General features: G+C 34.7%; 1 protein-coding gene across 1 annotated transcript in view; it reads right to left on the reverse strand.

The window, feature by feature from the left end:
• Positions 1–6,848: 6,848 nt before the first annotated feature.
• npdc1a (neural proliferation, differentiation and control, 1a) overlaps positions 6,849–27,638 on the reverse strand; it is a 37,589-nt gene continuing 16,799 nt past the window's right edge. Inside the window, exons 2-9 of the mRNA XM_048165811.1 lie at positions 25,659–25,817; positions 17,473–17,559; positions 16,960–17,151; positions 15,874–15,940; positions 15,164–15,245; positions 14,970–15,049; positions 14,176–14,275; positions 6,849–7,880 (exon numbers count right to left, since the gene is read on the reverse strand). Coding sequence (XP_048021768.1) covers positions 7,809–7,880; positions 14,176–14,275; positions 14,970–15,049; positions 15,164–15,245; positions 15,874–15,940; positions 16,960–17,151; positions 17,473–17,559; positions 25,659–25,817 — 839 coding nt within the window. The 3' untranslated portion in view covers positions 6,849–7,808. The remainder of the gene's footprint in view (positions 7,881–14,175; positions 14,276–14,969; positions 15,050–15,163; positions 15,246–15,873; positions 15,941–16,959; positions 17,152–17,472; positions 17,560–25,658; positions 25,818–27,638) is intronic.

Below are 27,638 nucleotides of genomic sequence, written 5' to 3' on the forward strand. Positions count from 1 at the left end.
GAACTTGGTTTTCTCATTGGGTGAGAACATGAGGTGTATCTGTAGCCTACGTATGCGCAGTTTCCAAAAGTGAACAAAATATAAATAGAATCTTAATTAAAATTGAACTCGAACCTTTAAAAAATCCATTAGATAAATGCATAATAATCTATAATTTAGTTTAAAACTAACATCCATTAACATTAGCTCATGCGCGTTGAGTATTTACAATGCAAATAGGACTACATATTCATGTTTTATATTCATGCCACATTAAGTAAACTTTGTTTCAGTAATACGCACTTAATGAGTTGTTCTTGATATTGAAATTCTTAACATCCTTGGGAAAATACACTTTAGTGTGCAAAATTGTGTAAAGTGAACGGCAAGTTTTATGTGGTATTTTATTATAACAAGGTTTACCAGATTTTTTTTTAAGTTGATATGTTGTAAACAAAATGGGTAATAAAACTGTATAACCGATAAAAATGCATTCACGTGTATTTTTGTCTTCTGTTTGGTCAAGACCGACAAATAAAAGGTGAAATGTTTGTCTGTTGCTGATAAGCAATTGGATTACAAGCGTCACATCTCCCACCTTCACGCTGCTTGTCGAACCACAGATAGAAGCCATAACAATAACATATCATTTTAGTTTAATTTTAATATTATCTCATAAGAAATGGACTCGGAAAAAAATCTAATCATTTTATCAGATGCACAAAATAATGAAATGTTATTTAAACGAGAGAGAGAAAGAGACTAAACAAGTTAACTGCAGTCAATGAACCAATGAACCCATCATGCAAATATATATAGCCAAAAATTATTCAGACGTTTTTGATATATATTTTACTAGAGGGTGCAGGACACTATAGTTCATTTATGTAAGTGAGGATAGCAAAATAAAGAAAACAAAAAATTCTTCATACAGTGGACTACCTGTAAAATTGATAAAAATATGGAACCAAAAATCATTCAGACACTTTGGCCAGACCATGTTTTGCTTAAATGTTATTTGACATAATTTAACTCTGAGATCTTGTCATATTTTATTACCATTTTTTTTAAACTATAGTGAATAAACTGTATTAATGAATGAAATGTTCAAGATGTCTAAATAAATTGGTTGACTAATATATATATATATATATATATATATATATATATATATATATGTATAAATAAATGGATTTCCTCAGATCATGGTGTGAAATCATAAAATTATGACATCTCATAATAAAATTATGACATGATCTTGTGTTTAAAATAGCAGAAGTGTTCTCCAATATCACTTGTCATTTCCATCATTACCCCTTCAAATCTACATAAATTCCAAATACATTAAAAAACTGTTTTCTCCTTGATTTTAACACCTCTTTAAAACATAAATGTATTATATATGCCTTGGGAAAGTAAAAAAAAAAAAAAAAAACCTTATTTATTCGATCTACTGAATCAAAGTAGAATGTATCTGATTATTTTATTTATTCATTTATTATATAGGAGAAGTTGGGTGGGCGACAAACCTAAAAAAAAGATGTTGTTATATATATATATATTTATTTATATATATATATAGCCTAAAACTACAGTGATTGTTTTGTTGATAGGGCCTACTGTATATATGCTTATAAATGATATCTGATAAATAAAAATAAACTTAAATTGGCTCTAACTTCTTTGCGTTATTCTTTAATTATATATTTATTTATATAGGCCTAATAATAGTAATCATAATAGCGCAAGCTTCGTTCACGCACTTAAGGCATAATAGCGAGCTTGCTTGTCGTTTAATTAAACGTTGTTTACAGTTTGGAAAAACTCTACAGACGCATCGATACAGCTGTGCACCCCCGACCGAGCCGATCGGTGCAGATTGCGGCAGGAAGACGCGCCGCAGGAAAGTGGATGGGGGAGGCATTGTGCCAGAAGAGCCCGAGGCCCCCCGCCGCTTCCAGATCCAGAGTTGCGATGGCCGGCCATTAGCTGCCTTTCAGCACTGAACAATAAGTCTCAACCCTTTGATTCTTCCCCTACCCCCTCCTCTGAAACAAACACCCGTCAAAGTTTCACCGATGCACTAGCCCAAAGTGTCTTTCCAGCATAGACATGCACGCGTATATATCGGAGTCTGAATGCGAGGTAGATCTATATGTTGAAAAGGAATGAAAGTAGGCTATCACCTGGGTATCATGCACATATATAACTGCTTTGATTCCCAGTCTAATCCCTCTGATGCTTCGCCACCCACCCAGGGCATCACACACACACCAGCACCATCAGTACAAGCACAGCCAACACAAATCTACAACAATCAACCCCCTGCCATCAAACACACTCTTGCAGACCAGGAGCTATAGGTCACAACTGAGCTGTCCATCTCTCCTGGTCACAAAGCCGAGGAAAGGACACACAGGAGGCCTCCGGGGCCAGTCAAAGCTTTTAAAAGACATCAAACCACTGCTGCAGGCATTGTGCTGGCCCATGGACTTGGGTGGGGATTGTTATGTAAAGTGCAGACAGAGGAGGAGAAAGTGGAAAGAGATGACACAGGTCCGTGGGGTGTGCAGTGAGGGACGGCGGAACCAGGATTAGGCCGCAAAACACTCCCAGGTGGATCTTTTAGATGGCTTGTGTACTGTGAAATTTATACTCGGCAATTGTTTTCTTGAGATAACTTCATCAGAGGAAATATTAACTTGATTTTCAAAGATACAACAGGCACTCAGTATGCACTGAGCTGTTTTGCTCATTAATATGGTGCAAAAGCATCACCTCACCCTTGTTTACTAATGCATTCTGGAACATATCAGAAGGAGGCTATACCTGCATCTGATTCTTTAGAATCACATAGATGTGGGAACCAAATGCTACTTATAAAAGGGCGTATTTATTGTGGTAAAGTAAAGGCTGAGATAAAATGGTTTGAAGATTACAATCTGGAGGAAGGAAAAAAAAAATGTAAAAAACACTAAGCTCTCACATGCATCTATACAAAAATACCATATATCAAGAGGTTTGAGGAAATAAGCTAAATCAAATGTTTATTTTATAAACAAAATATTTTATTTCAGCTAGATACCAAAACCAGCATTTTCCATTTTCGTTTAGTTTAACTTACTAAACGTACTAAAATTAAAGTTAAAACTGAAATAAAATGAATAAAAACTATAGACATATTTAAAACGGTAACAAAATGACAAAAAGACAATGACATTTTAACTTCAGACAAACACTAAATCTAACTAAAAATAACACGAATTCAAATTATAAAAATAAAACAGTATCTTAATGATACTAAAATAACACTGATGAATAAAATGATTAATTTCTATCAACATAAAATTGGAAGTTGAATTTGCTTTATGAGGTGGATAAAAAATTGGACGAAGAAATTACAAAGTAAAATATCGTTTCCATTGAAACGGTAATATACCGTAAAAACAATGCATTCTGGGTAATATTATTTGTCGTTTTTGAGACAGAAACCTATAGGATACTTTCTCAAAAATGACAAATATATCCCAGAATGCCTTGTTTTACGCTATATATTACAATGCATTCTGGGTAATATTATTTGTCATTTTCGAGACAGAAACCTATAGGATACTTTCACGAAAACGACAAATATTACCCAGAATGCCTTGTTTTTACAACATATATCAATGCATTCTGAGTAATATTATTTGTTGTTATCAACAAAGTAACCAATAGGTCTTTTCTCTTCAAATGACAAAAATTACCCAGAATGCATTGTTTTTACAGTATAATACTGTGGAAAACAGTATTTTACTGTTTATTTTTTAGTGTACTTTTAGCTAAATCAAACGTATTTTACAAGTTGCCAAATTCGTATGAATTCTTACGAATGACCTACCACTAACCCCGCCCCTAAACCTACCCGTCACTGGGGTTAAGACAAAATCGTAAAATCCATGAGTAGTGTTGGAAATTGTTGTTGACTGTATTCTTTTGAATTAGAACAACAGCAGCAATATCTACACAAACATAGGTAGTATATTTTATACAATATAGAATATTTTAAACAAATATAACTTCTTACATGCCAAGTCATACTCTAGAAATCATTTATGTCATATTAAAAGTCATTTTAGTAGTCACCTATTAAACTGACTTTGTCTGAAGCAAAAAGAAAAAGCTATAAATATGGTCTGGTAAACAGTGAACATGTTTTTTAATGTCTTTCCCCCCCTAATGTACAGTTGCAAGAAAAAGTATGTGAACCACTTGCAGAATCTGTGAAAATGTGAATAATTTTAACAAAATAAGGGAGATAATACAAAATGCATGTTATTTTTTATTTAGTACTGTCCTGAGTAAGATATTTTACATAAAAGATGTTTACATATAATCCATATGACAAAAAAATACCTGAATTTATTAAAATAACCCCATTCATAAGTAAGTGAACCATCAGTTCTCAATACTGTGTGTGGTTACCTGATGATCCACGACTGATTTTTTTGTTTTGTGATGGTTGTTCATGAGTCCCTTGTTTATTCTGAACAGTTAAACTGAGCTCTGTTCTTCAGAAAAAATCTCCAGGTCCAGTTTAACACCATCGTTTGCATATTTGAACCCTTTCCAGCAGTGTCTGTATGATTTTCAGATCTGTATTTTCACACTGAGGACAACTGAGGGACTCAAACAGAACTATAAAAAAAGGTTCAAACATTCACTGATGCTCCAGAAGGAAACACGATGCATTAATAGATGGAATAATACATTTGAAATTTGAAGTTCAAGGTAAATTGTATTTAATTTGTCTTCTGGGAAACATGAAAATATCTTCTGTTGCTTCCGAAGGGCAGTACTACATAAAGTAAAAAATAAAAAATGTATATTTAAACAAAATAAGAAAAATTTGGACATCTTAATCCTGTTCAAAAGTTTTCACCCCCTGACTCTTAATGCATCGTGTTTCCTTCTGGAGCATCAGTGAATGTTTGAATCTTTTTAATAGTTGTGTTTCAGTCCCTCAGTTGTCCTCAGTGTGAAAAGACGGATCTGAAAATCATTCAGACACTGCTGGAAAGGGTTCAAATATGCAAAAGATGTTGGAAAACTGAAGAATCTGCAGGACCTGGAGATTTTTTTGAAGAACAGAGAGAGTTTAACTGCTCAGGACAAACAAGGGACTCAAGAACAACCATCACAAAACAAACAAACAGTCGTAGATCATCCAGGTAACCACACAGTATTAAGAATGGTTCACATGCTTATGAATGGGGTTATTTTAATAAATTCAGCTATTTTTTTGTCTTGTGGATTATATGTAAACATCTTTTATGTAAAATATCTTACTCAGGACAGTACTAAATAAAAAATAACATGCATTTTGTATTATCTCCCTTATTTTGTTAAAATTATTCACATTTTCACAGATTCTGCAAGTGGTTCACATACTTTTTCTTGCAACTGTATGTAAAAAAAACTGATCCTGAAGTTTTAGTATCTGATAAACAGGTATGTGACCTCTCATGCCTCTGCCCCATTCACTTATACAACCTGTCCGATGGCCTTTTGATTGCTTTTGACACCCTGCTGACGACTACTGCCTCTCTCCCCAGATATCTTGATCGGGCAGCCTATGGCTGCCTTCCTCACCATTCACAGTTACAATGGCCTTTAATGGCTCTCCCCCCATAGACACCTCAATGAGGCTGGATCTGTGATGGGCTCCTCTGAACCACACCTTATGGGGCAGTTAAGTGGCCCATCGCAGAAAAGAGCCTGCATTGGGGGAGGTCGTGCGTCCACGTTCTGTTTGGATGCTTGAGCTGGAGGGAACAAACAGTTACTTTCAGAGAACAAGTGTTTTTCAGCTCCAACCTAAAACAAATATGTACAACAGAAATGAAACACTGACAGATGTTTCATAACAATCAAAGATTTGAGGTCAATCATACACTTTTGACAATGAAAGACCTTGATATTCACATAGTTGATGCAACACTATCCATACAATCCTACTTGATTTATGGAACAGCTGCCCTAGTGCATTTAATGCACTAATGTGATGTCATTTACTTTAATGTGACACAATACATTACGGTTTGGTGAGAGACTTTATGTAAATATATAATACAAAATAAAAAGTCAAACAAATAAGTAAATGTATTAACTTTTTAATAACCAAACCAATACCCACTTGAAATATTTCCTTTATGTGCCATGCTATACCACTCAAAAGATTGGGGTCAGTATTATTTATTATTTAGTATTTTATTTAGCAAGGGTGCATTAAACTGTTAAAAAGTGACAGTACAGGCATCTATATATATATATATATATATATATATATATATATATATATATATATATATATATATATATATATATAAAACAAATCTTTTGAACTTTATATTAATTAAGAAATTCTGTTTCACAGTTGTAACAAAAATATACTGTTTTCCACATTGATGTTTTTTGAGCAGCAAATCAGCATATTAGAATGATTTCTGAAGGATCATGTGACACTATTATTTTAAATAATAATATTTCACTATATTAGTTTTTACTGTGTTTTGATCAAATAAATGCAACCTTTTCATAAACCTTCTTTCACAAACATTAAAAAAAAAAATCTCACTGACCCCAAACTTTTGAACAGTAGTGAGTATGGATTATATTGCAAAAAAATAAGTTAAAAAAGTGAAAAAATAATAATAATTAAATTCTAATCCAAACATGACAGTATTAGTAGTATTATAACAGGAAATTTTGAATTATAACATTCATCACAGCTGCGATGGTATGAAAGTTTTTGTTATTGTTTTATAGCTCATATGCAATAATGTCATTATCACTCATACACTTCAAGGAAATAGAATATAATACATGTATTTAAGTTTATTTATTTATTTATTTATTTACACTAAAGTGACTTGAGCACAGGAACCTCAACATCTCTTTTTCAGTCTGACTAGTATTTAATTCCCTGACACAGTCATTATATCATTAGTTAAAATGCATTTGATTTTTACTGAGGGATACAAAGAAAACAAACTAACAAAAAAAGAGATAAGAGTGGGTTAAAGAGACTTCACACTTCATTGAAGAACATACAGAGGAAAAATTACTAAAGTGACAAAAATGAAACCGAACTCTTCGTAATTAAAAAAGAGAATATATTATGTTGTTTTAGATCAGCATTGACAAGCAAATGTCGACAATAAGAAAATAATATTCAGATAAGGAGAGGCAAATTACAATGTATGAGAGACCACTGTGTATTTCTTATACACAATAATAAGAAGAGGTGCTTCTGGAGGCAGTTTTGCCCAAAAAGATGAACACTGCTTTAAAAAATGACATCTAGCCGAAAGAGACGCTTATAAAGTTTCATATCGAGACCCTAAAGAGGAATGATTTTAAAAGGGAGGAGACATAAAAAGCTAGTGAGGAAACAAACACCAGACTTAAAGAATAAAGGTGTGGTGTAATGAAACCGCACTAAAATGCCGGTTTCAGTTTCCACTGAGAGTTTGCGGCGCAAGAGTTCTTATGTGCATCTGAGTTTAAGAAAAACCTCCTAACCACTGCTGTCTTTTCCTTCATTGCTCATCTACATACCATCCCTTCTTCAGCATCTTTAGAGTTTGGGTATTTTTTCACTTTGTTCTGAGAGGCTGGGCGTCAGCTCAGATGTTCCAGGAAAAACACAGTCATAGTTTTTTTCTTTCCATGCGTTTATCGATGTCATCATTCATGTGTGGTGCAACTTCACCCTATGGAGGAATGCTTTTAGGTGTGTTAGGCCTATTCTAAAAGTATGCAGGGGTGTGTGTGTATGTGTGTCCAGGTCACTTGTGATTTCTCTGTGAGTGTAAGGTGGAGTCGTCAAACAGTGGGTTTTTCACCTCCATCTCTCCAGTCTGCAGAGAAAAAAAAAAAAAACACATAGTAGAGTTCCCGTAAAACCACATATACAAGTATGTGTGTGTGTGTGTATATAAGTCAAAAATATACTTCTGCAAAAGATACATTTCCCAGAATAGTAATACAACCTCAAAAAGGATGATTTAGACAACTTTACACACACACACACACACACACACACACACACACACACACACACACACACACACACACACACACACACACACACACGCACACAGGGCTTGACATTAACACCTGCAAACCTGTTGATAGCTACTTTGCTGCTGAATTGTATATATAATATACTGTAGTCTTTTAAAAAGGTATCTGAAATAATAAACTAAGTGCAATGTAGTGTTGTCTAAAATATCGATTTTTCAATACATAACCTATCGATCCTGAAATATCTGAAATGCTTCCAAAACTCATCTTCCACTGAACAGATACACTATACCAGCTGTGCTTTCGTGCTCTCTCATTTCTCCGACAGCGAGTTGACACACAAACCCGCCTCCCCTCACTCACTCGTTTCATTTGCTCCGGTTTTTGGTGTTACAGCCGGGGCTTGAATTTTGGTGTGGGATTGTGCATATTGCGCATATTTTTTGTCATTCCTGCAGATTTTCTGCTCACACCCAAAGTGCAGCACATAAAGCTGCCTCTCAGAACTAAATTGAATTCTTTTTTGCTGCTTATTGTGCTTAAACAGTCAAATACACACAAAATTATGTCAAAATGCCTGTCTTGGCGAGTATTCTCATAAACGCATTTATGTTTTAAGTGAACGTAAACAGTTACGTGTAACAGCATAATGAATCCATGTGTTAGATTTTAAAGTGACAGCAGCCTAATATACCTGCTGCCAAATTATGAGATAATATTAAAAATATCTATATGGCAGTTCCCTTTCAAAGAAACTCGCGCTGCGTAGTCGCTATGGTAACGCCTCTGCGTGATGACGTCATGAAGCACGTATGAAATATGTCCAATCAGGAGACGGTACGTCATAGGCGGGTGACGTCACTGACCAGGAACTATAAAGCCGGCCCAAACACACTCACATTCAGCTTCTGTGTCTTTAGCAATCTTGTCTGTCTTATTTAGTGTTATCTGTCTACCATCGTTGATTTATCACTGGTATTATGGCGGGCGAGCAACAGCAGCAGTTTAGAAAGTGTGTTCATCCCTGCCCTCGCTTCATTACGAGTGGGGATTCACATGACCTTTGTGTTGCCTGTTTGGGAGTGCAGCATGCCCAGGCAGCTCTCGAAGGGGGCTGAGGGGCAGTTTCCGCTGAGGAAGCTGCGCTCCCGCCGAGCCCTCTTCGAGGAGGGTGGCTCGGTTCGCGCTCCCCAGGGTTTGGGACTTGCTTCTGCTGAGGCAGGGTGGCGTCTCATGTCCTGGGGTTTGCAGATGGATGTAGCAGCGGGGTTAGAGTCGGGCCCAGCCTTATCTCTGTCCTCACCTGCTGCATCCGTTGTGTCAATTCGGAGGCAGGAAGCACGCGTTGCGCTTTCTTCCGCTCCGGTTGACACTGTCATACTAATGGCGTCTAGTTCTGAGGAGCTGGATGTTGTTAGTGTGACAACGGGAGAGACCGAAGACTCGCCACTTCCCTCTCCCGTGAGCGAGGAGCTCATGGAGGTGCTTACTCACGCTGTTGCCAAGCTTAACATTGACTGGCCAGCCGAGAAGTAAGAGCAGCAGACCCGAAGTAAACCTGATGAACGCTTCATACCATCAATGTCTGCTCAGCCTCCACGTCGGGCGCTACCGTTTTTTCCCAATCTTGACACTGAGGTGTCAAGATCGTGGAAGAGACCAGGTTTCTTCCAAGGTTTGCTTTTGGGGGCAAAGCTTACCAATACAGGGTTCTTCCCTTTGGCCTAGCACTGTCACCTCGAACCTTCACCAAATGTGTAGATGCGGCTCTGGCGCCCTTGCGTATGCAGGGCATCCGCATACTGAACTACATACACGATTGGTTGATTCTGGCTCAATCAGAGCAGATGGCGGTTCAACATCGAGATTGTTGTTCGAGATTGTTGTTCTCGCTCATATGAGAAGGTTGGGGTTGAGACTAAACGCAAAGAAAAGTGTGCTTTCTCCAGCTCAGAGGACCACTTATCTAGGCGTGGTATGGGATTCGATGATTATGTGGGCCTGTCTATCTCCGGCGCGCATGACATCAATTCTATCGACTGTCTCAGACATAAAACTAGGTCAGTCACTCACTGTCAAACAGTTTCAGAGACTGTTAGGTCTTATGGCAGCAGTGTCCAATGTGATACCTTTTGGCCTGCTGAACATGAGACCACTACAGTGGTGGCTCAAAACCAAGGGGTTCTCACCGAGGGGGAATCTTTTTCGTATGATCAGAGTCACGCGGCGATGCTTACGTGCTCTAGACATATGGAAGCAACCTTGGTTTCTGTCCGAGGGACCTGTGTTGGGGGCCATCAGTCGTCGCTTCATGCTAACGACGGTTAACGATCATGAGTAGTCGCTCGACTCAGGGTCTGTGGCAGGACCATCATCTTTAGTGGCACATAAATTGCCTGGAGATGATGGTGGTATTTCTAGCCCTGAAATACTTCCTTCCAGACCTCAGGGATCATCATGTGTTAGTTCGATCAGACAACAAAGCAGTGATCTCTTATATAAATCATCAAGGGGGTCTGAGATCACGCCCACTTTATAAGTTGGCGAATCAGATCCTCCTGTGGTTCCAAGGGAAACTACTCTCTCTCAGAGCAGTTTACATCCCAGGATACCTGAATGTGGGAGCAGACATCCTGTCGAGGCAGGGGCCGAGGCCCGGGGAATGGAGACTTCACCCCGAGGTGGTGAAGCTCTTATGGGAGAACTACGGCGAAGCCCAAGTGGATCTGTTTGCGTCTCGAGAGATGACTCACTGCCCACTGTGGTTCTCAATGTCAAGCCCAGCACCTCTTGGGCTGGATGCTATGGTACAGCCGTGGCCGAGGCTACCGCTGTACGCATTTCCCCCGATTGCACTGCTCCCAGGAGTTCTGGAGAGAGTACGCCGGGACGGGGCCCGTCTGTTATTAATAGCCCTGTTCTGGCCGGCCCGAGTATGGTTCTCGGACCTGATATCCCTTCTCGATGGGTGTCCGATGGAGATTCCGTTCAGGAGGGACCTTCTCTCTCAGGCGGGCGATCTGATTTTGCACCCCCACCCGGAGTTATGGATGCTGTGGGCGTGGCCTCTAAGGGGGCACAGCTCATAGATTCCGGTCTCTCAACTAAGGTTGTTGAGACCATACTCCAGTCCAAAGCTCCCTCCATGAGGAAACTGTATGCCTTGAAGTGGAAATTATTCACTTCTTGGTGTGAAAATCACCAGTGGGATCCTGTTAACTGCCCAGTCAGAGCAGTTCTGGATTTCCTGCAGGAAAGATTTTCTTCAGGGTTATCCCCCCCACACTAAAGGTGTACGTGGCGGCCCTTAGCTGCTTACCATGCTCCTTTCAGTGGAGTATCTCTGGGGAGACACCCACATATATCTCGTTTCCTTCGTGGCACTTTGAGGCTCAGACCTGCAATGCGCACAAGAGTACCGGCTTGGGATTTGGCCATTGTGTTACAGGGCCTGTCTATGGCACCCTTCGAGCCCCTCGAAGAGGTGCCAAAAAAGTTTCTAACACTTAAAACAGTGTTTCTTTTAACCATTTCATCTCTCAAGAGAATTGGAGACATTCAAGCCCTGTCGGTTTCTCTATCATGCTTAGAATTTGCACCTGGGAATGTACGCCTGGGAATGCTCACTCTACGAGGAGTATGGCTGCCTCTAAGGCTTTTATTTCTGGGGTTTCCCTTTCTGACATTTGTGATGCGGCAGGATGGTCATCACCACATACTTCCATGAGGTTCTATGAACTAGACTTCAGCTCCACTCCAGGGGCGCAGGTGCTTCTGTAAAGTGTGCGCCTCGGTAACACACGTACGGTCACTTGCTCATATGGCGAAGTTGGTATTGTCATTCCCATAGCGACTACGCAGAGCGAGTTCCCTTGAAAGGGAACGTCTCGGTTATGTATATAACCTTAGTTCCCTGAATAGGGAACAAGACACTGCGTTGCCATGCCATACTCCCAGCATGCCCGTAAGCGACTTGCTTCAGTATTTCAGAAGCTGAATGTGAGTGTGTTTGGGCCGGCTTTATAGTTCCTGGTCAGTGACGTCACCCGCCTATGACGTACCATCTCCTGATTGGACAGATTTCATACGTGCTTCATGAAGACATCACACAGAGGCGTTCCCATAGCGACTACGCAGCGTTTCATTCCCTATTCAGAGAACTAAGGTTCTCCGAGACGTTTTCCCCCATGTTATTGATGTCAAAATTGGGGCCAGTGAAAATGCTGTGTGGCTAGTAACTTTGGCTAGTGAGCAAAAAAGTTAATGTTAGTAAGCCCTATATATATATATATATATATATATATATATATATATATATATATATATTATATATATATAATTTTAGGGCTGTGTATTGCCAAGAATCTGGCGATACAATACGTATCACGATACAGGGGTTACGATACGATATATTGTGATATATTGCGATACTGTAAGAAAGGCGATATATTGCGATATTTCTTTTAGAAATTTTAGAAAAAACGGTCATAAAGAACACACCACCATATGCATAAAACATTATAAACAACTTTATTTAATCATTACAGTATCATTTGCATTTATATCAATAATCACTATTTTGTGCAATCTAAGGGAAAATAGTGAAGTACTGCAGGATTCTTTATGTGTATAGGTTTAAGACGAGGTTCACGGTATAACAGTTTTTAATTTCTAAACTATTTAACAACTAGTGCATAGTCCATTTCATGACTAAATGTCTGTTTTATATTTAATAATGTACAGTCTAATCTGTATAAAGTGCTATTTAAATAAACGTGCCTTCACTGAAGTGCTGAATAGAGCTGATGCAAACATATTCACATGATTGTTATGATCAGATGCTTTCTTTATGCTGTCACCGCTGTCATTTTTTGTTTTGTGTTTATTTTGTTACTGAGAGGAAAACCAGCAATACATAACATTACTACATATTCTATCTAAATGCCTCTCAGCAGCGTGGATCGGGATGTTAAGCGAGCTCTAAGATTCAATTTTTCAATTTTAAATTATCATATTTTGCAAACAACTGACTCTGAACCTTAGTGGGTTCTTTATAGTTGAAGCCAAAATGAGTCCACACTTCAGCTCTGTATGCCGCTGGAACGGAACAATTCTATCGTCTTGTGAGCTGGGTTTGCTAATGCTAACGCTATTGATGCACCTCGTGCTTCTCCGGCTCCGCGTCAGTTTACGTTCTGAGATAACGCTGATATCTACCGGTTGGGTTTTATACAGTCTGTGGTTTAAACCGAACACAAAGCCACGAACCTGGGATGTATATATATATATATATATATATATATATATATATATATATATATATATATATATATAAAGTAAGTAAGTAAGTAAGTAAGTAAATAAATAAAAATTATATATATATATATATATATATATATATATATATATATATATATATATATATATATATATATATATATATATATATATATGTATACATACAGTACAGTCCAAAAGTTTGGAACCACTAAGATTTTTAATGTTTTTAAAAGAAGTTTCGTCTGCTCACCAAGGCTACATTTATTTAATTAAAAATACAGTAAAAAACAGTAATATTGTGAAATATTATTACAATTTAAAATAACTGTGTACTATTTAAATATATTTGACAAAGTAATTTATTCCTGTGATGCAAAGCTGAATTTTCAGCATCGTTACTCCAGTCTTCAGTGTCACATGATCCTTCAGAAATCATTCTAATATGCTGATTTGCTGCTCAATAAACATTTATGATTATTTTTCAGATTTCAGATAAACACTGTTCTTTTGAACTTTCTATTCATCAAATAATCCTGAAAAAAAATATTGTACATAAATATTTTGTACAATTGTACACATTAAATGTTTCTTGAGCAGCAGATCAGCATATTAGAATGATTTCTGAAGGATCATGTGACACTGAAGACTGGACTAATGATGCTGAAAATTCAGCTTTGCCATCACTATATATATATATATATATATATATATATATATATATATATATATATATATATATATATATATATATATATATATATATATATATATATATATATATATATATATATAGTGTAAGGTAAATGAGGAATATAGATGAGGAATATAGATGCTAAAAAGTGTACACACCGGGGCCAGTCCAGGGCACTCATACACAGTGAAATCTCCCTCTTCATTCTCCTCATCTGTTGTGGCCCCAGACTCTGAGACTTTCGGTTCTGTTTTATGTCTGTGTTTTAAAAAAAAAAGAAGACATGACCGTCTATAACTGATATATTGACTGCATTTTGTGATAAAACCACATAATGGCTGCATCAACTTTGTTATCATGAAGTGATAACTTTCACACATTAGCTGCAAGAATAACAGAAAGGGACGTGACATATCAAAATATGTTTCTACATTTTATAGCAAGAAGTTCTTCACACATCTAGAAATGTAGTCCAACCTCAAAAAGGATGATTTAGACAACTTCACTTTTCAAAAATGGGTTTTTAATAAATAATGCAGGTAATTATTTAAAAAAAAATAAATAAAAAAATCAAGTCATTTTTGACTTACATATTGGCTTTTCACAGTGGCCCAGTTTAAATGCATTTCCATTGTAAATGCATTACTATAAACATGAGTATTTAAAAAAGGGAAACAAAATAAGTTTTGGTAGTAAATAAACATGGTCACAAATGCCACTTAACTTAACCCAGTATTCTTAACATATTTCATATCAATATAAAACATGTACATTAAAGTACAAATGAAAGTGAAAAAAAAAAAGTTCTTAGAAAACGCGCGTTTTTTTAGTCAGCAGTCTCCTAAAGCGACTTACGATAAAAATGCACAAATACTGTTAAAGGAAATCACCATGACAGAGAACTGAGAAAACACATGCTAAAATGACTCAGCAGATCATGTATTGTGCTTACTTCTCCATTGAGAGCATCTGTTGTTTCTGATGCTGGTAGTGATACATCTGAGCGCTGTGAGCCAGTGTTTTATCCCCAGACTAAAACATGGAAAGAGAATGCTTGTAAACAATTAAACATTACAAGAAGAAGTGCTAAAAAGTGTTTATTGTATTTTTGGATGTATGAACTGCCATTAATGTGAATTCTCTTACAGAAGTATGGTTATTGTCAGTTCCTGCTGCATGAAACGCAGGGTAATCCACCTTCTGAGCCAGATGACTTTCTCTCTGTAACCTGTAAAAAAGAGAAAAAAAAAGGTCTGCAACAGAAAACACTGACATGTACATTGTTTTAAAAGAAGTACACATAAAATTTCCTAAAATAATGTGTTTGCTAAAGGTGCACTGTACTGAAAATAGAATTATAAAATATATTTAATATAAATGAAAAAAACTGCACTAAAAATGTTAAAGGATAAAAGAATATTTATATATTTATATTTATAATATTGAAAAAAAAAGCACAATAAATACAAAAAGGATATAAATATATTTTATTTAAAATACAAAATTTAAAAGGCCACACTGACAACAAAATACTAATATATATATATATATATATATATATATATATATATATATATATATATATATATATATATATATATATATATATATATATATATATATATATATATATATATATATATATATGCAATAAAAAATTATAAAAAATTAAAATCTGGTAACGTCTTTCACTGACCTTTCCCTGGTTAAATACTGGAGACACAATTTTTATTTACAAACAGGAAGTTTGTTTGAAGCATGATAATGGCTTTGGCTGACAAAACAATCTAATAAATTGTATAACTGATAAATAATAATAATAATAATAATAATTAAAAAAAAAAGATTAAATTTACCTGATCCAGCAGACGGTAGCAACAATGAGTGCCATGGTCCCCATAATAATGCATAAAGATATCATCACTGCCCCCAGCGATACAATCACACACAATTATGAAAGAGAGAAACAGACACAGACAAGAAAAATGATGAGGAGGACTGTCATAAACAGGAGATTTTGCTTCATTAAAATGGGACACACTCAATGGCACTTTAATGAGAGCACAGTGTGTAAATTGATAAATGCCAGAGAGGTAATAACACAATTTCACATAATCCAGAGAGGCTCACAATGTACTAATGTTTGAGGACAAGCCAGTTATAAAAAAAAAAAAAAAAAAAAAAAAATACAAAACATCATGTGATGGGCCTGCTGTTAAAATGTCATCTTTGTCAGGGATGTAGGCCAGGCAAACCACAGTAAATCCGGTAAAATTACATAAAATGTTGTGCATTTTGCACTACATTTCTGTGGAAACTGGGTCAAAGCATGCTGAAATGATTAAAAAAAGAAAGAAAAGGAAAAAGAAAAAAAACCTCATATCAACACATTAATCATACACTCTAAAACGGTAATTCAGGGGACCCGTTACCACAACTTAAATAAACGCATGGTTGCAAGTTAAAATTTCTAATTTATTGTTTTAATTAAACCTTTTAAGTTGCAAACATAATTTTGTAGAGTTCTGTTGACATAATAATGTTTATCATAACATCAACTTAATATCGTCTGTAATTTAAACTAAAATTTCTGTTAACTGGTTTTATTTTTATTTTTTTAAATGCTGTAGTAGCAATTAATATCTTACTTGTTCATTAAATATACATGTTAAATAAGTTATGCTAGCATGTGCTATGATAGCTGTTGATTTGAACTGAAATAGATAAGATAAAGCCTAATTGGTTTCAGGGCTACAACTCTGGTAGTTGAAGCGACTTAATTTTTTTGAGTAATCGACTTAAAAATGTGTGTTTATGCTACAAATTAAGTTCCTCAACTCAATGTAGCTTGTTGGTTGAATGTAAATTCACTCAAAATTGTGATAAATTGATGCAAATTGTTGCATTAATTTTTTTTGTTGTTGAGCCAACAAGACACATACAGACTAGCAGGCTGTCTCTGGAAGTGTGGGGGGAAGCGATCGGCCCATGGCGATCTGACGAGTTTGTGATTGGCTGGGGAGATTTAGGAGTCTGGTGTTGTGGTGTCGAAGGGCTGCCGGTTGTGGGTTTTACGGTTGTGGGTTTGGGCAGACTCTTCTGCTTCGATTCTGACCGGGATTGTGGAGAAGACTCTAAAGAAGAAAGAGAAAAAGAGAAAAAGAGAGAGGAAAAAAAAAAAAAAAAGATTATTTTTATCTAATGTCCCAAATTACTACATTCTTATATGCAGTGTTTTTCCACTGTTAACTAAGCGGCAGAGGCCTTTCCAATCCAAACCTGCCGTTATTTGTCATATGTGTGAATCACACCACATTTAAACTGAAACTTCGCTCATAGCGACAAGCGAGCAAGTTTGAAACTCAGAAGGGTTTGCTATGACTCGTGACCACTATAACCGCTATACTACCTCACTAACCATAACCACACAGATTTTAAGAGTAGACAGTTCAAACCTGGCTGCTTGATTTCTAACATTTGCTGCTTGGCAGTGAAAGAGGCCAGATGGTCGATTTCTTCATCAACGTCATGATAGGAGGTCACTGTGAAAACAAAGTCAGAATTTCATATGATCAATATACTGCTTGGTACTTCAATACTATGGGATTACCATACATGTCCACGTTTCTGCAATGCAATGTGTACAAAAATCATGGCACCATGTCTTTAAAAACAACATACCACATATTTTTCTAGTACATCAAAGTCAAAACTAGGTTCAAACTCAGCTGCTTTGGGCATATAAAATGAAAATTCATAATTATTCATATATATTCTATGAGAGCAGAAGTGTTATGACTGGGCCGTGTGTGTCCTGAGAGTGAGAGTGTGCCAGGGTGTTGTTTGTTTGACACGCTCTAAATGGAAAACAAAAGCAGCACATGGTTTAATGGTACGTTTGGCCAGACAGTAAGCTGCATTCCAAGACTATGGAAGATCGTCCCCCCCGGCAACCAGCCTGAGTGTGTGTGTGTGTGTGGCCAATGCGGGTGGGGGGGGGTTTGTGTGATTGCTCAATAACTCTTACACACCAGAACTCCTAGAACTTTCAGTAAATTAGTTCAAAAGAACTTAATTTAAAGCTGCAGTCCGCAACTTTTTTTGTGTTAAAAATTTACAAAAATTATATAATGAGAATATACAACATGAATAAATTTTTCAAACCGTGTTTTTGTCTTATCCTGAATCATTATGGTACACTTATAATAAGTGTTTATATTCGGACTATTTCAGACCAGACTGGTAGGACTCGCCGCAGAGTATCACAGTAACTGCGTGATTCGCCATAGACATAAGTAGCTCCGGCTACAATGTTCTTCCGCAAGACGCGTGCAGTTCTGTTTATTAACCGCTAGAGGGCCAAAAATCGCGGACAGCAGCTTTAATAAGAATTTTTTTTTAAAAATAAAATATAAAATAAGTCTGTCTTAGCGCTCTGATACACAACACAGTGTTATTTACTTTAAATATTAACCACACGATAACATATTTAATAAACATTAATAAATATTAAATATATAATAAACAATAAATCCATATTCAATATATATTGTCCAGTCCTAGTTGGTTAATTTTATTTAATAAAAAATGATTACATAAAATTAAAAAAGTATATATAAATATATATATGTATATATGTATATATATATATATATATATATATATATATATATATATATATATATATATATATATATATATATATATATATATATATATATATATATATATATATATATATATATATATATATATATATATACAGTACAGTCCAAAAGTTTGGAACCACTAAGATTTTTAATGTTTTTAAAAGAAGTTTCGTCTGCTCACCAAGGCTACATTTATTTAATTAAAAATACAGGAAAAAACAGTAATATTGTGAAATATTATTACAATTTAAAATAACTGTTTTCTATTTGAATATATTTCACAAAGTAATTTATTCCTGTGATGGCAAAGCTGAATTTTCAGCATCATTACTCCAGTCATCAGTGTCACATGATCCTTCAGAAATCAGTCTAATATGCTGATCTGCTGCTCAAGAAACATTTAATGTGTACAATTGTACAAAATATTTGTGTACAATATTTTTTTTTTCAGGATTATTTGATGAATAGAAAGTTCAAAAGAACAGTGTTTATCTGAAATCTAATCTTTTGTAACATTATAAATGTCTTTACTGCCACTTTTGATTGATTTAATGCATCCTTGCTGAATAAAAGTATTCATTTCTTTAATTTCTTTAAAAAAAAAATAAAAATAAAAATTCTTACTGACCCCAAACTTTTGAACGGTAGTGTATAATGCTACAGAAGCTTTGTATTTCAGATAAATGCTGTTCTTTTGAACTTTCTATTCATCAAGGAATCCTGAAAAAAAAAGTACACAACTGTTTTCAACATTGAAAATAATCATAAATGTTTATTGAGCAGCAAATCAGCATATTAGAATGATTTCTGAAGGATCATGTGACACTGAAGACTGGAGTAACGATGCTGAAAATTCAGCTTTGCATCACAGGAATAAATTACTTTGTCAAATATATTTAAATAGTACACAGTTATTTTAAATTGTAATAATATTTCACAATATTACTGTTTTTTACTGTATTTTTAATTAAATAAATGTAGCCTTGGTGAGCAGACGAAACTTCTTTTAAAAACATTAAAAATCTTAGTGGTTCCAAACTTTTGGACTGTACTGTATATAAATGCCAGAATGCCATAAAATTAACTAAATAATTTTTTTTGTATACTTTAAATAATAAATATAACACCCAGTCCAAGTTAGTTAATTTTCAAAGATTAAAAAAAGAATATATTGTAAACATTATTGATATCAACCACCCCTAGTTGATTACTTTTATGTAATAAAAACTTTATATAGAAGATATTGTAAATAATTACAATCTCTAGGTGGCTAATTTTATTTGTAAAAAAAAATAATAATAATAAAAAATAATATTTTATATATATTACGTCATACAGCCCTGTTTTTTTAAATAAACAAAATAATTTTGAATATACTATAAATATACACTATATCATAACTGCCATGGCGTTGAGTGAGGTGTTGCATATGCTGCAGTGAGCTGCTGAAAAAAAGTAACATTTCAGTACAGCAAACCTTATCGTAATCATCGATTCACGATGCACACTGAAATAAACATCAAGTCTTTATTCCAGAAAGTACTGATAGTATGGAACTACTGGAAAAGGGAATGTTTATTGTCATGAAAGTGTGTGTTTAGTCTACAGAAGATTGGCCATCTGCCTCCTGGAACAAGACTGATGTGATACAGCAACACATATCGCTGTCTGAACACCCCCACAGTCCAGGCTGTGTGTCCTCCACAGCAGGTGTCAAAGGAGGCGGGACAAACCATCTGTACTTGCTTTGAGGGGACACATAAAGGGGGTGTTCAGAAACAGTACAGCCTGACTAAACTCTGATGTACAACAAGCAGAATGAATCAAGTTTTGATTCAGCAGGTGCTACATGTACAAGATCAGACCAGGGTTATTATAGTTAACTAAAACCATAAAAACATTTTTGTTGCTTGAAATAAAATAACAAATCACAAGCTCTGACATGCAATCTCATCTTTAAAAACACTATAAAAGTATTATTCAAACTATTATGAAATCAAATTAGTGATTTTTTTAAATAATCCACATTTATGAAAAGTGTAAAAAGAAAGATTAATATTAAGTCTAAGATTGCGGTATATAACTCAGTTTGCATACTCTTTCTGCATGGGGGATGGGAAAGTCAATACTTAAGGATGCATTAAGACAGAACAGCAGTACTATTATGCCATTACAAAATTGTGCCTTGATACCACAGACCTCTAACGGTTTGTATTTGCATGTAAAAATGAGCATATTAACCAAATAAAGAATACATGGATGCATACTTCAAAAACCCCACTTAAAAAGTATACCAACCCTTTGGCTGACTGTTTTCATCATATATGATTTGGGACACACCAATTTCTCTGACTCCTGACCTTTGCATGTATATCATGCAGCTTTCTAGAACTAGCCAGACACAACAGCTCTGACAGGCATCTAAAACCAATAGGCAGTATATAGGCTACCTATGAAATGAGTTTTTGATACGATTATGCTGCCATCTAGTGGTGGCTTCACTAAGCGCACTGGTAAGCTGATATCAATTTTTAGGTGATTTTGACCTACAAGTTCTTAAATCTGAATCAATGCAAAGCAATGGCACATCAAATCTAAAAAAGTTCAATTCTTATATGTGATTCACTGACATCAACCAACACCAAAATACTACTTCCAGCCAGGCTTTTTCAGTCAATGTGATAATTAACACAGTCAAATACTGCAAGTGTTTAAATCAGGCAGGTGTTTTTTTTCATTAATGTCCTGGGCTGCGTTTAATTTTTTTATGCCCTTCCCTCACTAACTTTCCTCTCTCTTGTTCATTTGGACGTACGTCCATGTTTATGTTGCACGAGTGCCCACTACTGGCGGAACCCTTGAAATGTGTTTAAATGGAATGCTCTCTAAACCCTTAAAGGGTCAGTTCACCCAAAAATGAAAATGATGTAATTTATTACTCACCCTCATGCCGTCCAACACCCGTAAGACCTTTGTTAATCTTCGGAATGCAAATTAAGATATTTTTGTAGAAATCCGATGGCTCCATGAGATCTCCATAGGGAGCAATGGACATTTCCTCTCTCAAGATCCATAAAGGTACTAAAAACATATTTAAATCAGTTCATGTGAGTACAGTGGTTCAATATTAATATTATAAAGCAACGAGAATATTTTTGGTGCGCCAAAAAAACAAAATAAGGACTTATATAGTGATGACCGATTTCAAAACACTGCTTCAGGAAGCGTCGGAGCGTTATGATTCTTCTGTGTCGAATCATGATTCGGATCGCGTATCAAACCACCAAACTGCTGAAATCACGTGACTTTGGCGCTCCGAATCGCTGATTCGACACACTGATTAATTTGTGCTCCGAATCTTCCTGAAGCAGTGTTTTGAAATCGGCCATTTTTTTTGGCGCACCAAAAATATTCTTGTCGCTTTATAATATTAATATTGAACCACTGTACTCACATGAACTGATTTAAATATGTTTTTAGTACATTAATGGATCTTGAGAGAGGAAGTGTCATTGCTCCCTATGCAGGCCTCATGGAGCCATCGGATTTCAACTAAAATATCTTAAATTGTGTTCTGAAGATTAACTAAGGTCTTACGGGTGTGGAACGGCATGAGGGTGAGTAATAAATGACAGAATTTTCATTTTTGGGTGAACTAACCCTTTAATCACTTGGAATCTGAAATGGGGCTGATTTATTATTTATAGTTTTTCTATATGAATTTGTTTTATGCACCATTCATTTGTCCTGTATGTATGCTTGAGCTGTTGGAGAACTCAACAAAAATGACAAAAATGAAAATGATAACAATACAATTAACTATAATTGAGTAAAAAAACAGCTTAAGGTAGCTACAAGTATTATGTGGTTAAATGTCAAAATAACTCCAATTATATCATACACTAGAGTTGTGTGGGGTGGAGGTAAATTAAGCGTCATCTGCTGTGACGTCCAAATCGTGTTGTATTGTGGTCTATGGATCTGCCTGAAGTGTATATATTGAGTAGACTCGCTCCTGCGGTCAAAATTGAAGGGTTGAAGGCCTGTCCAAATAAATGTCCCTCGCCCACAAGTTAAATGCACTTGTCACAAAATGACAGCGGGGATTCCTCTTAGGGGAAATGCTTAGGGAAGTTCGAGAGTGTATGTCTAAAAGTAGAGTTAAAATTTTTGTTGACCCAAAATTTAACGTTCTGTCATTAATGACCCTCATGTCGTTCCAAACACCGATCGCTTTTTATGATGAACAGATTTAATTTAGGCTTTTATTCACACAAACATTGAGCAGTGAACATAAACAAAAGCTCAAACGAACCTGAATGACGTGCAAGGAAGCGTTCCGGAAGCTCAAACGTGCTGCATAACCAATGAGAGTAATTCTTGTGTGTTATGCAGCACGTTTGAGCTTTTGGAAGAGGTTTGTTCTCGTACGTCAAAAAGCGATAAAGTCTCTTCAGAAAATTTGGACTAAACCACTCAATTAATATGCAATTGCAAGGCTGTCTATGGAGGGGTCAGAGAGCTCTTGGATTTCATCTGCGTTAATCTGCGTTCTGAAGATGAATGAAAGTCTTACGGGTTTGGAACGACATGAGGGCGAGTAATTAATGACACCATTTTTGGGTGAACTAACCCTTTAAACGCAGCCATGGTCTCTGGTCTCACTCTCTCTCTGGATTAATTTCCATTCAGTGACGCAAAAATGAGATTGCTGACCTACATAGATGAATGATGATTAGTGGCAGACACTTCAGTTCAGCTGATGGCTGTTAAATACTATGTCAATGTGGCCCAAATTCAAGGGCTGGAAAAATCAGGATTTCAAAAACATTATAGAGTTATAAAAATCCAAATTAAATTTAATTGTACGTTAAAAGTCAAGAGCCAGTGTTGTTCACTCATGGCAATGTTAAAGCAAAGAGACTCATGACGCAGGACTGTTTGATCAGTAAACTTTCTAACAGCAGGTTCCACCTTGGTCTAACATACACTATCGCTTAATTTGTGCTCTTTAGATCTTTAAGACTTTTCTGTAAAGCATTCCAAAAGGTAAAGGTCTAAAAACTGCTCTAAATTTCAAGATAACATATCCTATCCTATAATAAGCACATTATACGCTCTTATTTTTGAAGATATTCTTAGTAACAGAAAGCCAGGCTCTGTCAACACAAATGAAATGCTCAAAATGAAAGTAGTCAGCTGTACTCTTCAGACTCTTCATCAGTGAGCCAGGCCTGTGTTTGCCGAGCTGAATCACTCATTACAGGAAAGATATTGCAGAGTATGAAAAAGGTAGAAAGGTAGAAAGAAGGTCTATTAGAAGAAATATATATATATATATATATATATATATATATATATATATATATATATATATATATATATATATATATATATATATATATATATATATGTGTATATATATATATATATATATATATATATATATATATATATATATATATATATATATATATATATATATATATATATATATATATATATATACACACACACAGTCAAACAAAAATGTATTCAGAGACCTTGAACATTTCATTCATTAATACAGTTTATTCACTATAGTTAAAAAAAAAAAAATGGTAATAAACTATGACAGAGTTAAACTGTGTCAGAAAAAAAATTATCTTAATTATGTCAGATAACACTTAAGCAAAACATGGTCAGGTCAAAGTGTCTGAATAATTTTTGGTTCCAAATTTTTATCAGTTTTACTGGTAGTCAACTGTATGTAATTTCTGGGTATAATATGTCACAGTTTACTTTATTTTGCTATTCTCACTTACATAAATGAACTATAATGTACTGCACCCACTAGTAAAAATATATTAAAAAAAATATCAAAAATGTCTGAATAATTTTTGGTTTGACTGATATATATAAAAACAAAAATATAAGTATATAAAATAATATTATATAATAATTGCATAATTTAAAATAAAATATTAAGAAAAAAAAATATTTTATAATCCCTTCTGCTTCCATATATGAAACTACATTATAGTTATCAGAGCCATTCATAACAAAAAGGTTTATAATTTTCTAAGGAGAGTGATATTTTGTATATTAAGATATGCATATTTTGAATATTTATACTGCATCACATGACTTAAATCAATTTCATAGTAAGTGCGAGTAACCCTTAATTTTTGAAAACTTTAGTAGGCAGTCTTTTGACAGCTGAAATTGTTAAAATATTTATATAAAAATTTATAAAAAATATTTGAAGCTTGATTAAGTGTAAATAGTTCTTAAGAATAGAAAATGGCTTAGACCACCATTATAATAGTTGCAGAATTTTCAACTGTTATAGCACAAGAAATTATTAACAAAAAACAATAAAATAAATATACACATATACTAAAAATATATATTATAAATAAATACTACTATACATCTACAGTATATGAAAGAATGCACTGCTAAAGATGACATTTTCAAAATTATTTAGTGCAAAAACAAAACTATATGAATGCAGTATTGTACTAGATTTGTACTAGATTAAAAAAAAGAGTGCTTTTTCTTTCTGCTAGAGCAGTGCTCACATGGAATTACATTCAAACCAAGGCCGCACAGACATACGCGTGCACGCTTTCAATCCAACTGATTAAATTCAGCCATGTGCCTATGCCACATGAGGAGAGAGAGAGAGAGAGAGATTAAGCATTATGCTGACCACAAAACCAACAGAAACCGTGAGAGAGGAAAGAAACGAGAGCAAAAGCACAGGCCAGATGATGGGAAGATCTGCGGTCTAAACCATTAACATCATCTCCTCTTTCAGGACGACATTAGTCACAGGCCGAGGGTTTGGTTAATGAATGGACAGCATTTGGCTTGAGAAAACGGTTGCGTGTTGCCTGACTCACAGTTTGTCAGTGCATGAGCACCAAAGCACAAGCCAGTTCAGACAATAGGTGCTAAATAAATCATGACATAGTAGCCATAAGGTGGGTGTGTGAAAGCCTTCGTACCGTGGAGGTGGTGCTGGGGATTGTGTCTCTTGTGAGCAACACAATGTCCCAATTCATCTTCCTCAAATGGGCTAAGGCAGGGGCCACAGTGGGAGGAGCCAAGTTCGCAGAAGTGCCGCTTCATCCTGACACAGTCTATGTGATCAGGGCACTTGTTTGCTGAAAAAAATAGAAAAGACATGTTAAAAAATAAAAAGTATTAGATATAGTCAAATTATATTACCCTGCTTAGTGTAACTTTTCCAGCGCCCTGAAGCACTATACATCACATGTCATGTATTTGAATATTAAAGTGCCTTAAAATCATTATGCATTAGTGCACCAGGTGTTAATGGCAGTTGAAGGAAATGTTCCTACGGCTATCATTAAAAGTCATAATTTCCTCACACACAAAGCCACACCTGCATTTAGTCACCTGTCATGTTATTATTGGTATTGTTGTTTCTGAAGGTAGGGAATATCAGTGTGTCCTTTTTAACATTCATAATAATGCGCTTAAATTTCATAATAAAAGCTCTTGACATCTGTTGTTTACCTCAGAAAATTATTTAGATTATTCTGAAAAGATCAAAAGTGACAGTTAAGACATTTACATTGAGTATACAGTGCAAAAGTTTGGAACCACTAAGATTTTTAATGTTTTTAAAAGAAGTTTCGTCTGCTCACCAAGGCTACATTTATTTAATTAAAAATACAGTAAAAAACAGTAATATTGTGAAATATTATTACAATTTAAAATAACTGTGTACTATTTAAATATATTTGACAAAGTAATTTATTCCTGTGATGCAAAGCTGAATTTTCAGCATCGTTACTCCAGTCTTCAGTGTCACATGATCCTTCAGAAATCATTCTAATATGCTGATTTGCTGCTCAATAAACATTTATGATTAATTTCAATGTTGAAAACAGTTGTGTACTTTTTTTTTTTTTCAGGATTCCTTGATGAATAGAAAGTTCAAAAGAACAGCATTTATCTGAAATACAAAGCTTCTGTAGCATTATACACTACCGTTCAAAAGTTTGGGGTCAGTAAGAATTTTTATTTTTATTTTTTTGAAAAGAAATTAAAGAAATTAATACTTTTATTCAGCAAGGATGCATTAAATCAATCAAAAGTGGCAGTAAAGACATTTATAATGTTACAAAAGATTAGATTTCAGATAAACACTGTTCTTTTGAACTTTCTATTCATCAAATAATCCTGAAAAAAAAAAATATTGTACACAAATATTTTGTACAATTGTACACATTAAATGTTTCTTGAGCAGCAGATCAGCATATTAGAATGATTTCTGAAGGATCATGTGACACTGATGACTGGAGTAATGATGCTGAAAATTCAGCTTTGCCATCACAGGAATAAATTACTTTGTGAAATATATTCAAATAGAAAACAGTTATTTTAAATTGTAATAATATTTCACAATATTACTGTTTTTTACTGTATTTTTAATTAAATAAATGTAGCCTTGGTGAGCAGACGAAACTTCTTTTAAAAACATTAAAAATCTTAATGGTTCCAAACTTTTGGACTGTACTATATATATATATATATATATATATATATATATATATATATATATATATATATATATATATATATATATATATATATATATATATATATATATATATATATATATATATATATATATATATACACACATTTATTTTTTTTATATATATTTCATAAAAATGCTGTTCTCGTCAATTTTCTATTAATCAAAGAAACCTAATTTCCACAAAAATATTAAGCAGCTGTTTTCAACAATAATATATAAAAAATATGTTTCTTGAGTAGCAAATCAGCATATTAGAATGATTTTTGAAGGATCATGTGACAATGAAAACTGAAAATTACAGTTTAAAATACATTAAAGCTGCTGTCCGTGATTTTTGTCCCTCTAGCGGTTAATAAACAGAACTGCACGCGTCTTGCGGAGGAACATTCTAGCCGGAGCTACTTTTCTCCGTGTA

Source organism: Megalobrama amblycephala, linkage group LG18 (assembly GCF_018812025.1).
Source record: "Megalobrama amblycephala isolate DHTTF-2021 linkage group LG18, ASM1881202v1, whole genome shotgun sequence".
In the NCBI taxonomy this organism is placed as follows: Eukaryota; Metazoa; Chordata; class Actinopteri; order Cypriniformes; family Xenocyprididae; genus Megalobrama; species Megalobrama amblycephala.